General features: G+C 35.9%; 1 protein-coding gene across 1 annotated transcript in view; it reads right to left on the bottom strand.

Annotated features, from left to right (window-relative positions):
- Positions 1-14,536, bottom strand: part of LOC150085474 (zinc finger protein 385B-like) — a 206,598-nt gene that overhangs the window by 105,692 nt on the left and 86,370 nt on the right. Inside the window, exon 4 of the mRNA XM_090373286.1 lies at positions 9,242-9,371. Within this exon, the coding sequence (XP_090229412.1) occupies positions 9,242-9,371 (130 nt within the window). The remainder of the gene's footprint in view (positions 1-9,241; positions 9,372-14,536) is intronic.

The following is a 14,536-nucleotide window of genomic DNA, read 5'->3' as shown; positions in this document are numbered from 1 at the left end:
GTTTCTGTTGTCCCCACTCCAATTTTGCCTGATTTTAATTTTTAGGTGAAGTGCTAATAAATGAGAAAAGATAATGTGTTAAATTAAAATTTTGTAAAAATAGTGTCAGAATCAGCAAACTGGGATAGGCGGTACAAAGCCCAACGGGTATGTATCAGATTAAATGAGAATGGGTTCTTACTTCCTTCTTGTTTTGTGGTGGTCAGACTGAAAAGGGATCAATTCCCACTTTCTGGTTGTTTTATGTGTTGATTAAAAGATACTGCGCAGCCGCACTTTTCATTGACTATGGTGTGATGGTGAAATTGCTGTAGACAATATGCCCTATGTCAATGCAAATGTTCTGATAGCCTTGAGAGGGTTTATATTTGAGGTAGTGGGGGGGGGGGGGGGGTTGCCTCTGATGGCAGAAGGAACATATATAAATGAAATGATGTGTTTGTACAAGTACAAACACATCATTTCATTTATATATGTTCTATATTTTTACACTTATGTAAAAAAATATGTTATATATTTTTTTACATAAGTGTTAGTATAATTAAATACAAGAAGTATGTTAATGAAAAAGTGTGTTAATGTAAATATATAGGAAATGCTATTCCCTGGACAAGGGCCTGTATTGTTTTTCTAAGGTATAATGACCCATGTATGTCCGAGGGGATAACTATATACATATTTACAGCCTCCTTCAATGTGAATTTTCACCCTGTGTCTCTAGGTTTTATACAGTGTTTGTAATTAAATGAAGGGATATAAACATTATGTGTTTATATCCCTTCATATAATCGTGCCTAAGGTTTATATACCTTAGGTATGATTATTCTGTTGTTGGGAGTTTGATACAAGTTGATAAATTACCAATTATTAGATTGTCTGTTTTGGGGGGGAGGGATTTTTGGTCAGCCAGGTTACAGTGTGGTCATATGATGAGCCTCTTCTGAGTGCAATAAACCCGGGAATCAAAATTGGGTAGTCATTATCTTAGTTTGATGAAGGACACTGGTTTTTAGACAACCAGGCAAAGATGGGCTACGGGCCATTTATTGGTGTTATAGTTCTAAACTGGTTCAGTGTATTGGGATTGGCATTGGGGTGGTGTAGGTTGAGGTTTGCAAGTATGGCCACTTTAATATGGTGTCTGCTGTAATTGGCAGGTATATTATTCTTGATGAGAATATCTATCAGTTTTTTATTGCTTCCGTCATGTTATCTAGATTATTGAAGATGTGTATTAACTTGTTTGTCTGATTTCTAATAGTGTTGCCATGGATTATATGTATCGCTGAGGTTCATCTCCTCTATATACTTAGCCAAATTGCGATCCTAGTTGGTAAGTTTTATAGCTGGGAAGCTAAAATGGTCTCTCTTATCATTATGTCGAGTGTAAACATTGTCATTGGTGATGGTGATTTGGATGTCGAGATAGCAAGCTTGTAGGTTGCTATCCGGGTTGGTGCATTCTATGGTTAAATCTGCGGGATTTCCTCGGCTATAATATCGAAATTGTCAAAGTTGATAACCAGGACATCATCAATGTATCTGTAGAATATAATTTCTTCTTTGATATTGTTTTCGAAATAATGCAGGTAAAGGTTGGCTATGGAGCAAGAAATACTAGCCCCTGTAGCCACTCCCCTACTCTGCACGTAAATGCTGTCTCCCATAAGAACGTAATTGTTTTTGACACTAAGATTAATAAGGTTGTGCCAATACTGTTTATTACGTCCCATTATATTTTTATAAGTTTCGTAGTAGTGTAAAAGAACTTTTTTAAATTGTCGTGTGATATACTGGTGAAAAGGTTTTTAAAATCGTAAATGTATACACTTCTGATTCTATTGTTTTTGTTTTAGTCTAAATATTTTTTGTTATTGGAGATAAATTTAGTATTAGTGAGTTGGTTGGCTATAATATTTAATTTGTCCTCCATTAAATTACTGGATGGTTTTATGTAGCTGTTTCTGACAGAGGTGATGAACCTTTTTCCAATCAGGACTTTATGGAATTTGGGGATCCAATAAACGAATGGGTATCTTGTATTATATTTTTAATTTGATTTTTTTGTGAATGGCTATAGGTTTTTTGGTAATGCAGCTAGGTGTGGAGTTCACAAGCTTATATGTATCGCTGAGGTTCATCTCCTCTTTAAGTGTGTCAATGCAGAATTTTTTGCATATAACGCTGAAGTTGTTATTGGCCTTATCTGTATTTGTAAGAACAAATTTATTTTGCAGTTCTTTCGTTTTATAATTAATTCTTTTAAGGTTGTATTGTTTAATGTAATTTTGGTGTGGTATGATTTCTTTGAATCTAGCCAGAAGTTGGATAAATACTTCCACCGAACTTATTCTGGCTAGATTCAAAGAAATCATACCACACCAAAATTACATTACAAAACCAGACAATTTAATAATTGGTAATTTATCAACTTTTATCAAACTCCCAACAACAGAATAATTGCACCTAAGGTATTTTAAACACATAACATTCATATCGCTTCATTTAATTACAAACACAATATAAAACCTAGAGACACAGGGTGAAAATTCACATATAGCTATACCCTCTGAGGGTATAGCTATATGTGAGTATAGGTATAGCTATATGTATGAGGGTATAGCTATATGTATATAGCTATACCCTCAGACATACACGGGTCGTTATGCCTTAGAAAAGCTATACCGGCCCTTGTCCTTTACATTAACACACTTTTTCATTAACATACTTCTTGTATTTAACCATACTAACACTTATTGTACTTGTATAAACACATCATTTCATTTATATAGGTGCCTTCCGCCATGAGAGGCAAACACCCCCCCCCCCACTAACTCAAATATAAACCCTCTCAAAGCTATCAGAACATTTGCATTGACATAGGGCATATTGCCTACAGCAATTTCACCATCATGCCATAGTCAATGAAAAGTGCAGCTGCGCAGTATCATTTAATCAACACATAAAGCAACCAGAAGGTGGGAATTGATCCCTTATCAGTCTGACCACCACAAAACAAGAAGGAAGTAAGAACCCATTCTCATTTAATCTGATACATACCCGTTCGGCTTTGTATCGCCTATCCCAGTTTGCTGATTCTGACACTATTTTTACAAAATTTTAATTTAACACATTTTATAATATTTTTATTTAACACATATTATCTTTTCTCATTTATTAGCACTACCAGTTTAATTTCTATTAATTTCTATTCAATCACCTAAAAATTAAAATCAAGCAAAACTGGAATGGGGGACAACAGAAACGGGTAGGTATGAGACATTCTTTTAGTCTGGCTATCGGTCTGCTCAAAGCCCCCGAAGAAGTAGCAGACCGATGACCAAGTGAGAGAATGTTATTTACAATTTTCATTGTTTATTATCATTTTTTATTGTTATTTTCATTGTTCATCATCATTTTTATTTTTATTTCCATTTTCATTAATATAATTTTATATAGGCCTTCCAGGCTAAAGCTAGTTTACTTTTACTAACTTGTTAGTTTGGTCCTTATACACCTAATTTCATACAGATAGATACCATTAAATAAAATTGACTAATATAATTTCATGCATGTATGTGCAATAGCATTAACGTTGCACAACTGACAGGTAACCAATACGGTAAACTTTACCAAATATCATTTTTATAGTCTTCAGTAAGAACACAATATATATATATATATATATATATATATATATATATATATATATATATATATATATATATACAGGGTGTCTCAAAAATATTGGTACAAACGTTTAGGGGAGGTAGGTAACATCTAAAGGAATGTGAATCACATAGGAACCCATAACCAGAAACGTCACGGGAAAGTAGTAGCAGAGGCACAAGACAGTAATTAGACATTTATTTGATATAATATTAACAATGGAGTACGAGATGGATGCATTTCATGATGTTACAACAGATGCTCAAAGGTTCCACCACGAGACGCAATGCATGTGTGCCAACGCAACATGGATTGGCGGACACGATCGAACACACCTGGAGTTTCTTTGGCAGTAGCAGCAGTGCAGACAAGTCTTGCCACGAGATCCATTTCTGTCTCGACATGTGATCCATACACAATAGATTTGAGGGGCCCCCCACAGAAATAAATCAAGGCTCGATAAATCAGGTGAGCATGGGGGCCAGGCAACGGGTCCAACACGGCCAATTCATTGACGTCCAAAATGCCTGTTCAAATGGTCACGAACACACCTTCCATAATGGGCAGGTGCCCCGTCATGTTGAAACCAAATGTTGTGTCTCACATTTGCTGAAACATCATCAAGTAACCCTGGTAGAACTTGTTCAAGAAAGATCCGATATTTAGCAGTTCATGCGGGATGGTAACAGGTATGGGCCGACTAAGCAGTCACCGACCATACCTGCCCACACATTTATTGCGAAGTGATGTTGGGCCGCATGGGGGCGCGCACTGTGGGTTATCGTGAGCCCACACATGAGCATTGTGCTGATTGAATAAGCCTTCCCGAGTGAAATAAGCCTCATCCATGACCAAAACATAGGCTAGAAAAATTCAAGTCTTGAACACTTTCTTGGAGAAACCACTACGCAAAAGCCACACGTGCAGGATGATCTTGGGGGAGCAGTAACTGAACCCTTTGGATATAAAAGGGGTATAAGGGATCGTCGTGCCAGACACGCTGTACACTGCAATGAGACACTCCTAAGGCAGAGGCAACGGCATGTGTGCTGGTAGTAGGATTATTCTGGATGGCATTCAACACACTTTCTTCCATGGCGGGAATTTGCATCGAATGTGGTCTGCCCGCACTACTCCTGTTACCTCTAAATGACCCATAATCGCACAAATTTTGATGCACACGCGCAAACAAACGGTGGTCTGGTACATGTCTGTCTGGGAAGCGTTCTCCATAAATTCGTTGAGTGGCTCGTCCATTGCCCTCTGCTAATCCATACACTAGGTGCATGTCTGCCAGCTCACAGTTCGTATATTGATGCATGCTCTTTGTGCGGCGACTACTGCTTGAATGAGTAAACCAGAAATTTTCCCTCTCGCGAACTGATGAACAATGCCGTGTACCGACTTACGGTGACGTTTCCAGTTATGGGTTCCTATGCAATTCACATTCCTTTAGATATTACCTACCTCCCCTAAATGTTTGTACCAATATTTTTGAGACACCCTGTATAGTAGTAATATAGAACAGTTAAGAAGCAAAATAAGCAGAAAAAGGAAAATAACAAAAGTTATCGTATGTCTAATGATCATTTCCATTTTAAAGACACTTTATCTATTTTACAAACCACACACTATATATATATATATAAAATATTAAAAAATATATAAAAGTACTAAGTAAACATCAATTACAGATTACCAAAATTAAAAAGATACTGTACACCTTTTTATAATGAAATAAACATTTAAATTTTTAAAAAAATAATAAGTTTAAATAACTTAAACCCAAATTACGTGGCACCTGTGGAATGCTGTTGCGGCATCCTAAGGTGCCACGGCACCCCGGTTGAAAACCACTGTTTTAGACCATTAAATGAAGTCAGATGGTTATCCCGACATTTTGCAGTTGATGCTTTAGTAAAAAAATTATGAAATATTAATTGAATATTGCAATGAGCACGTTAATGAATGTAATGATCCTATTAGTAAATACTGTTTACAAATTTTGACAAATTCACAATATCATGTGGCTTAATTGTGCTCAATGATGTATTAGGAGAGCTTGCATCGCTTTGCAAATATCTAAAAAAAAATAACTTGGAAAAAATATTTTCTGGAATGAAAATGTGAAAGTATTATCAAAATTCAAAGTGATGTTGACACCGCAGCTATAATTCACTTTATCAAACGTGTATATCACATCACTTAGAGAACAGATTTCCTGACGATGAATTAAACGATTGGAAAGTATTTGATATTAATGCTATCACAAATGAAAGCAATAATTTTGATTTTGGGAAACTTAATGTGATATACCTTGCAAAAATATATTCACGATTTATTACAAATAACGAAAGTGATGTTATCTCTACAATATCAGAAGATTATTCGGAATTAAAATTTATAATTGCCGAAAAAACTCCTAAAGCTGAAACATTTAAAACTTTCAGCAACACTTTAAATTTCGTACTTACAAATTTAGAGTTTTGTAACCTATCCATTCTCTATGATATTATGGGAACATTTCGAGCATCAAGTGCAGACTGCGAGTGAGGATTTAGCACTATGAATTCAATTAAAACAAAAAATCAAAATAGAATATATGAAGATCATTTAAGTGACCTTATGAGAATCAAATTGCATTTAGCTAATGGTGCAACAACTTCTACAAAGAAGAGAAGAAAAAAATTCCAAGAAAAATAAATCTTCCCTCTTGTGCATTTCTGCACAGCAGAAATGCACAAGAGGGAACATTGCTTATGGGTAAACTTGCTTATGGGAACATTGCTTATGAGTTAGAGGGAACATTGCTTATGGGTAAACTATGATTTATTTACACCAATATTAATTATAAAAAAATTCTGTTTTTTTTTTTTATGCAATACTATCTTGTACATATTTATGCATCATGTCATTCAATTTTTTTTTTAAAACAAAATTGGAAACAATGGCTAATAGGCACAATCTGCTCCTCTTAATATTTTAAAAGCTATTTTCATGTAGCCATATATTTACAAAGGGTCGACAATTACTTAGAAAGAAAAATAAGAGATACCAGCACTTACTGGAAGATGAAAACAATACATACATGGGCATGTTATTTGAAATGACTTCGAAAAATATACAAGGGATCTCCAATAAGTTATCTACCTTGACTATAAATATGCTTGATATATATATATATATATATATAAAACACAGTTTTATCATAGTTTCTTAAGCAGTTAATGATATTTGAGCAGGTCTAGTTCAATACAGTGAAGTATGGAAAAGCAGAAAAAAACAATTAAAATAAACAATCCAAAGGAATACATTGAAGCATCAGACAATCAAATTTTTGACAAAAGAAGGGAATGGACCAAAAGTTAGTCATAAATGCATGAAAGCTGTATATGGTGATGCTATTCCTTCTGAATACCAGATATCATTTTGACGTAAGCAATTTAAATGGGACGAGGAATGCAATGAAAATGATCCTCATTTAGTTTGACCAATAAAAGTAACAACTCCAGAAACGTGCCAAAAAAACTGATGACCTGGTTATACAGGATAGATGTATTCAAGGGTCCATGGACTGCCAGAGAATGCAATATTTCTGAGGAGTAGGTACTGAACACACTCCTCCATGAACACTTAGTCATGTCAAAGTGTCAGTTTACTGAGTGCTAAGAGTGCTCACACCTCTTCAGAAATAGTACAGATCTCAAATTTCTGAGGAAAATGTATACTTGCATGACGCAGATCCATAAGGGTTTCTTTCAAGCTGGTGATGATGAAATAGGTGGTTCATCACTGGAATCTGGAAAACAAACAGGAGTCCATGCAATTGAAACACAATGGATCACTGCCATCCAAAATATCTGGAACTCAAACATCCACCAGGAAGATAATCGCCTCTTTTTTTGGGATATGGAGATGTATCCCATAGAAAAAGTTGAGATTCACTTAATATTTTTTTGAGATTATTTCGATAGATGACATGCCATATAAAAAAAACAATTACTGGAGATGCCTATCTCAAAATTTAAGAGGGGTCACAAAGGAACAGAGAAGAGAGAAATTGATATGAGGTGTCTTGCTTTTCATGGCAATTCTCCTCTAGACATCTAATAAAGCAACTGCTGCAGAGATATTGTTATGGATTCTAGGAGTTAAGCCACCCACCCCATAGACTGATTCAAAGTGATTATTTCCTCTTCAGAAATCTGAAGAAGCAGTTTCATAGACACTGATTTTTGAGAAATAATCATCTCAAAGAAGCAGTAAATGGCCTTTCAGGTATTCCCTCTTTGCACTCAAAAATGGAACCCATATTTGACCAAAAGGGTTTATATGCTGAGAAAAAATTTGGCTATGTTGGTTTCTTTATTACCCCAGTATATAACTTTTTGAGTTGCCCTAATATATACATATCTCAGAGATCACTGAATTATGACATCCATTCGTAATGCCACATAGCCCACATAGAAAAAAGCTATTCGGTATAAAATGCCAAACAGCTTTGTGTGCTAGAGCAGTGGTAATTTACATCTGATCATATAAGTCAAAGTGATAAAGTAGCAGTTATGGGCATAGTAAAGATATCATGGAGTTTCAAAAGGGCATGATTGTGGGAGCTCATGCACTGAGTGCTTACTTACCGGAAACAGCATGTCTTGTCGACTACTCACAGCCCAGTGGTTAAGGTGTACAAAGAATGGTGTTGAACAAGTCAAACCACTTCCTTCTGACAGAGCTGCAAAGGATTACGCAAGATGGATGTTCATGGTAAGCAAATGGTACAGTGCATTTTACAGGCTCAACAGCAAGTCACTGAGCAACAGTTGACATCGCAATACAACGTGGGGAATGCAAGAATAATATCCCAAATTACAATGCACCACACACTCAAACATACGGGGGTTCTACAGCAGACAACCCAAGAGATACCCTCTCCTCACTGCTGATCATCATCAATAGTGAATGCTGTGGTTCAACACACTGGCTGGACACTGGAGGATTTGAAATGATTGTGCTGGTCAGATGGGTCCAAATACCTGGTGCAACACGCTGACAGATGCCTTCATGTGTGATGCAAGCAAAATGATTCCATGGACCCATCGTACATGGGGCCCACTATCCAGGCAGGTGGCACTGGTTGCTTAATATGGGGCATGTTTTGCTGGGAAGAACAAGGACCCCTAGTGCATATGGGCCAACTTTTCACTGGTGATGCCTACCGGCAGCTCTTAAGAGATCATGTGCACACTGCCATGTTGCAATTTTTCCCGGCAATGGGATTGTGTGTGTGTGTGTGTGTGTGTGTGTGTGTGTGTGTGTGTGTGTGTGTGTGTGTGTGTGTGTGTGTGTGTGTGTGTGCAGTCTGCAAACTTATGCACAAAAACCATATGTACATACTCCAGAAAAAAGTTAACACAAGAGGGCATGGGGACACTCATAAAATGTTTAAATTCAATGAAAACCAATTAATTTGTAATAAACAATACACATAATATCCAATTCCATAACTATATGTTCTATTTTCTATAACTGTTTTAAAACACTAGAGGGATCTTTTATACTTAAGAATTACCTTGAGTGTGAAGGTTTTGTAAAATCTCCTGAGATTTTAATTTTTTAGCATGCTTAGCTCCTTTTAAATGCATATCAAAAGGGACTTGAGAAGTAAACGTGATGTCACATACATCACACTTCAGTATCACCTAAAAGCAAAATATGAAGAGAAACTTTATTGACTAAGTTACCCTTCTATTTAAAGTAGTGTGTGTGTGTGTGTGTGTGTGTGTGTGTGTGTGTGTGTGTGTGTGTGTGTGTGTGTGTGTGTGTTTCACATTACTTCATCAAAAATTTTACAAACCACTAAACATAATATAAGAATTATAACAAAAACTCATGAACACTTTAGTACTTATACGGAGGGCAATTCAAAACTCTTCCCAAACTTCTTTATTATTGATCTGCTGCAGCTCAATAATAAAGGAAAATATCCTTACACACACATGACCGAAACATCTTGCTATTTTAAAGCTTCTTGAAATTTTTTTTTAGTCCACAAATAGGAGACTGCTGTGTTTATTCTGAAGAGCAAAAAAAACCAGCGTGTAACATCCATGTCACAAATCCTAGTCCCCCAACCAGTCAGTATGATCAAGAGTTAGTAGCACGCTAGAGTGTGTACTTAAAGAATGTATGGATTGTTTAAATGACGGCATAATTCATAGCTGTAGAATACAACGGAATTTTAGGTACTGTACACACAATGTGCAGAAAATAAACTTATTTAATACCAGTTCCCTATTCAGGTTCACAATTCACAATTAGAAAAGAATAACTTGGAGAAAAGAGACCAGTTGTAAAAAAAACAACAAAACATTTTTATTATTTGTGTTATGCATTTTCTTTCCAAAAAACAATTATAATTGTATATATATTAAAAGAAGCTGTATTTAAGGAACAGGTACAACTTCTAGAAACTCCATACAGTTATACAACATTCTTCACTGTTCATCATCATCATCATGAACTTGATCCGGCTTAGGTCTTTTACAACCTAAGCCACATCCAAGAGCTACAATGTTCCACTGTAGCTCATGGAGGTGGTCTTGATCTTGCCATTGTCTCAGTCGACCCACTTCTCTCTTGCCTGTAGTTTTGTAGTTAAAGACATAGTTAATTTTGGGTTCCAGTTTAGGTTTATTCAGTTTAGGTTTAGGTTTTATCTGAATTTCTTTGATGATCTAGTCTTGTAAAGCCTAATAATGGTCTTAAAAATCTCATTTGTGCATCTTTCTTATTTATTACCAAAGTCTCACAGCTGTAGAATAGAGCTGATTTTGAAGTGATGTTGTGCAGTGATGTTGTGTTCTATTGGCTGACCCATTTTTTCTGATACTGTTTTATGTCATTTACTATGTTTATCTACTTTTAATTTCTCATGAATATCTGAATTTCTTTGATGATCTAGTCTTGTAAAGCCTAATAATGGTCTTAAAAATCTCATTTGTGCAGCTCTTAGTTTTTGTGCATCTTTCTTATTTATTACCAAAGTCTCACAGCTGTAGAATAGAGCTGATTTTGAAGTGATGTTGTGCAGTCGTAATTTTGTTCCAGTTGTCATTTGTTTTCCGAAGTGGCATTTAATTGTTCCCTTCATTTTATTATATTGTTGTAGTTTAGTGTGGATGTCTTTCCCTTCATTTGATATTAAATTTTCCAAATAGGTGAAATCAGATATTTGTTCTGATATTATTTTATCATAAAAATAACAATTTTGACTCATTGTACATTCACATAATCCCATTGATTTCATTTTTGAGGTGGAGATTTTCACCTCGTACTTTTCTGCTTATTTTATTTAGTTCATAAATGCTATCTGTAGTTCATCTTCCAATTTTGCAATTATAACTAGATCATCAGCATATAATACAGTTTTGATTTCATTCCTGGATTTGGTTCAACTGTATTCCATTGTTAATTGTTTGTTTCCCTTCTTTAATAATTTTACTGATGTAAATATTAATTAAATTAGGTGATAGTCCACATCCTTGTTTGATTCCTTTATTGGTGTTAATTGGGTTTGATAGTTTGCCATTAGAATATTTTATGCAGACTTTTGAGTTTTTATATAGGATTTGTTCACTAATAACTAAAATTAACAATCAGAGGGCTGATAACAACTGGACAATGCATCCAATAATGTCTTGCAATAACTAATGCAAAATCACACATTACTTTCTGTGGCCAAAAAGAATTTTAAAAAATAATAATAATAACCCATGGATTGCATCAGCAAAAATTACTCAACCGAAACTACCAGCGGTAGAGTGGTAAAGGGAACGAAGCCATGGCAGAGGGAGAAGCCTACAAATACTTCGGGATTATGCAGGCTCAGCAGTTACAGCACAAGGAAATTAAGGCCTGCCTGACCGAAAAATACCATCAGAGACTCAGAAGCCTGCTGAAAGCAAAGCTGAACGGAGGGAACACAGATAAAGCCATAAACACCATGCAGTCCCAGTGCTAACATACTCCTTTGGGGTCATAGATTGGACTAACACCGAGCTGGAGGATATCATGAGAAAGACAAGGACAATGATGACCAAGAGCCGCCAACAGCACCCGAAATCTGCCGTGGAGAGACTGACAATTGCCTGGAAAGAAGGAGGAAGGGGCCTGATAGACCTCATTGAGCAACAAAAGACAGCGATAGTTAACCTGAAGGATTACTTCCAGAAACACACAGTAGCACTCCACCAGGCCATAAGGAAGATAGACAAGTGGTATACCCCACTCAACCTAAGCGAGGAGTCCCACCTCCCAACCAGGAGGTTCAAACAAAGCTAGAAAGACAGGCATAGAAGACACTCCATGGCAGACACTACAATGATCTCCATCAAGATCACATAGATAAAATTGCCTCCAATGCATGGCTCACAAGCGGAACACTCTTCCCCGAGACTGAAGGATTCGTGCTCGCCATCCAAGACCAGGCAATCAACACCAGGAACTATAGAAAATACATCACCAAGGAATCCAGAGTGTCCGATGACACATGTCGACGATGCCACCTGGATTCAGAAACAATCCAACACATCACTGCAGGATGCAAGGTGATCACCCAGACTGAGTACACTCGTAGATACGACCAGGTAGCCAGGATAATACATCAGAAGCTAACAAGGAAATACCAGTTGGTCAAAGACAGTGTACTGTACTACAAGTACGAACCCCAGACAGTACTAGAGACCCCAACCCACAAGCTGTACTGGGACCGTGCCATAATAATGGATAGGACAATCCCGCACGACAGACTGGACATAACCCTTGTGGACAAGAAGGAAAAGGCTACCTATCTGATTTACATAGCGGTACCCAACACTGGCAACCTGCAGAAAACCTATGGGAGAAAAATCACAAACTACACGAACCTAAGACAGGAGATCAAAGAGATGTGGCATATGCAAAAAGTAATGACCATCCCGATCATCGTGTCAACCACAGGTATGGTGCCAAAGACCCTACATAACAGCAATAGGTCTCCCAGCAAACACCTACAAGGAACTCCAAGAAGTTGCAATCCTGATCACCTGCAGGATAGTCAGAGAGTTCCTCGACCAACAGTAACACGAGACAACAACTTGGTAGCAATACCTGTCATGAGGTGGAATCCCCAATCAGGGAGAAATAATATAAGAGCAACAATAATAATAATTGTCAGTCTATTAATGCTTCTAAATTGATTTAGGATTCATAAACAAAAGTAATTACCAAATATTAGGATATCTTTGTCTTCTATTTTTCTCATTCCCAGGATCATTTTTTTTAAGCTTTAAAATAAATGATTTAACACTTAAAACTAACTTCTTTCCATTATTAAGGTATCTCAATTGAAGGCTTTAGGGAAATATACATTGAAGATCTATGTACCTCAAATCCATTTTTGTTGCCACAATGACTCTATATGTGTAAGAGGTACACATAATTGTATTTATGGATGTGTATTTTTTTTAAAATTAAAATATGTAGTTGTCTGTGTGCTGCACAAAAACTTCGTGTTCCATATAAAAAACGAATAACAGCAGAAGAAAAATACCATACACAACTAAGCCAAATATACTGTTGATTAATTCCACTACTCTTAATATTTTTCATCTTTGTTATCTCTTCTTCTCCATCTGTGCAAAAGCTGATGTATCTAGTGCTGTGTGCCACAAGAGCTCAGGTCTATCACACATTTCACTTAACTATAATTGCATTCTTGGCACCAAATAAAAGTATTTACTTGATGTCAGAGAGTATTTTTGCCTTTCATTTATAACTTCTGTTATGAATAACACTTAAAACTAACTGCTATAAGCTTGTACTCATGAGTAATAGCTGTAAATCTAAATGTCATGTCTACCACTAGGAGAACCTTTTACTAATAACTTATATTCAGTATCGGTAAGGGTACCCAATCCACGTGTTTTACAAGTTTTGCAACTCCAGCGAATGCAAAGTTTTTAGCTATATTTAGCCACTTTATTGACTTAATTGTTATATTAAATTATTTTCTATAAGTAGCTTACAGACCTAGTCAAGATCCTTGGTTTATTCTGAATTTAGATAGCGAGATTTTGGAAGTTAATTAATACTAAGTGTCCGTAGATTTACCATTCGTAACTTGCCACCATTTTTATACGAAATGTTATATCTCATACTAGATAGCGTAGCTTAGTACAGTATAGTATATAATATTATCAATTAATCAGTAAAATTTATTAATCTTGTTAAACTTCATTGTCAATTAAATCGTACTTTTTTTTTTTTTTTAACTAAATACCCATAATGACCTAGATTTTACAAACATAACATTATTAATTAATACATAACTTGATACTGCAATTATCAAGTTATGTATTAATTTATGTATCAAGTTATATAGCAAGTTATCAATACAAGTTATGATAACTTGCTATTAATTAGCAAGTGTATCGATACATAACTCAGATAATACTCAATACTGAAATAAAAAAAAAATATATATATATATATATAGTGTTATAACTGCATTGGGATATAAGTTTAGGGTTATAATTTTGTACTGAAATTGAATTGAAATCATGATTCAGACCAGAGCAGCAAAGCAAAGGGCTCAAGCTAATGGAAGTGCTGTGGCTCAGGGAAGAACTGATAGGGGGTGGGGGGCAGTGCCCTTTGAATCACAGCCTTTTAAAATGCACTGATTGTTTAATGTTTGTGGATCAATCAGGAAAAGGACATGATATTGCCAAGTGGAATGTCTTTGTGTGAGCGCGATGTAAGGAGTGTGAGGAAATCAGGCGACAACTCAATGTTGTTATGGGCCTATATGAGAGCTTGAAGGACA

Source organism: Mastigoproctus giganteus, chromosome 5 (assembly GCF_048544385.1).
Source record: "Mastigoproctus giganteus isolate SK-2022 chromosome 5, ASM4854438v1, whole genome shotgun sequence".
In the NCBI taxonomy this organism is placed as follows: domain Eukaryota; kingdom Metazoa; phylum Arthropoda; class Arachnida; order Uropygi; family Thelyphonidae; genus Mastigoproctus; species Mastigoproctus giganteus.
Note: the sequence above shows the minus strand (reverse complement) of the source record. Positions and strands in the feature narration are given on the sequence as shown.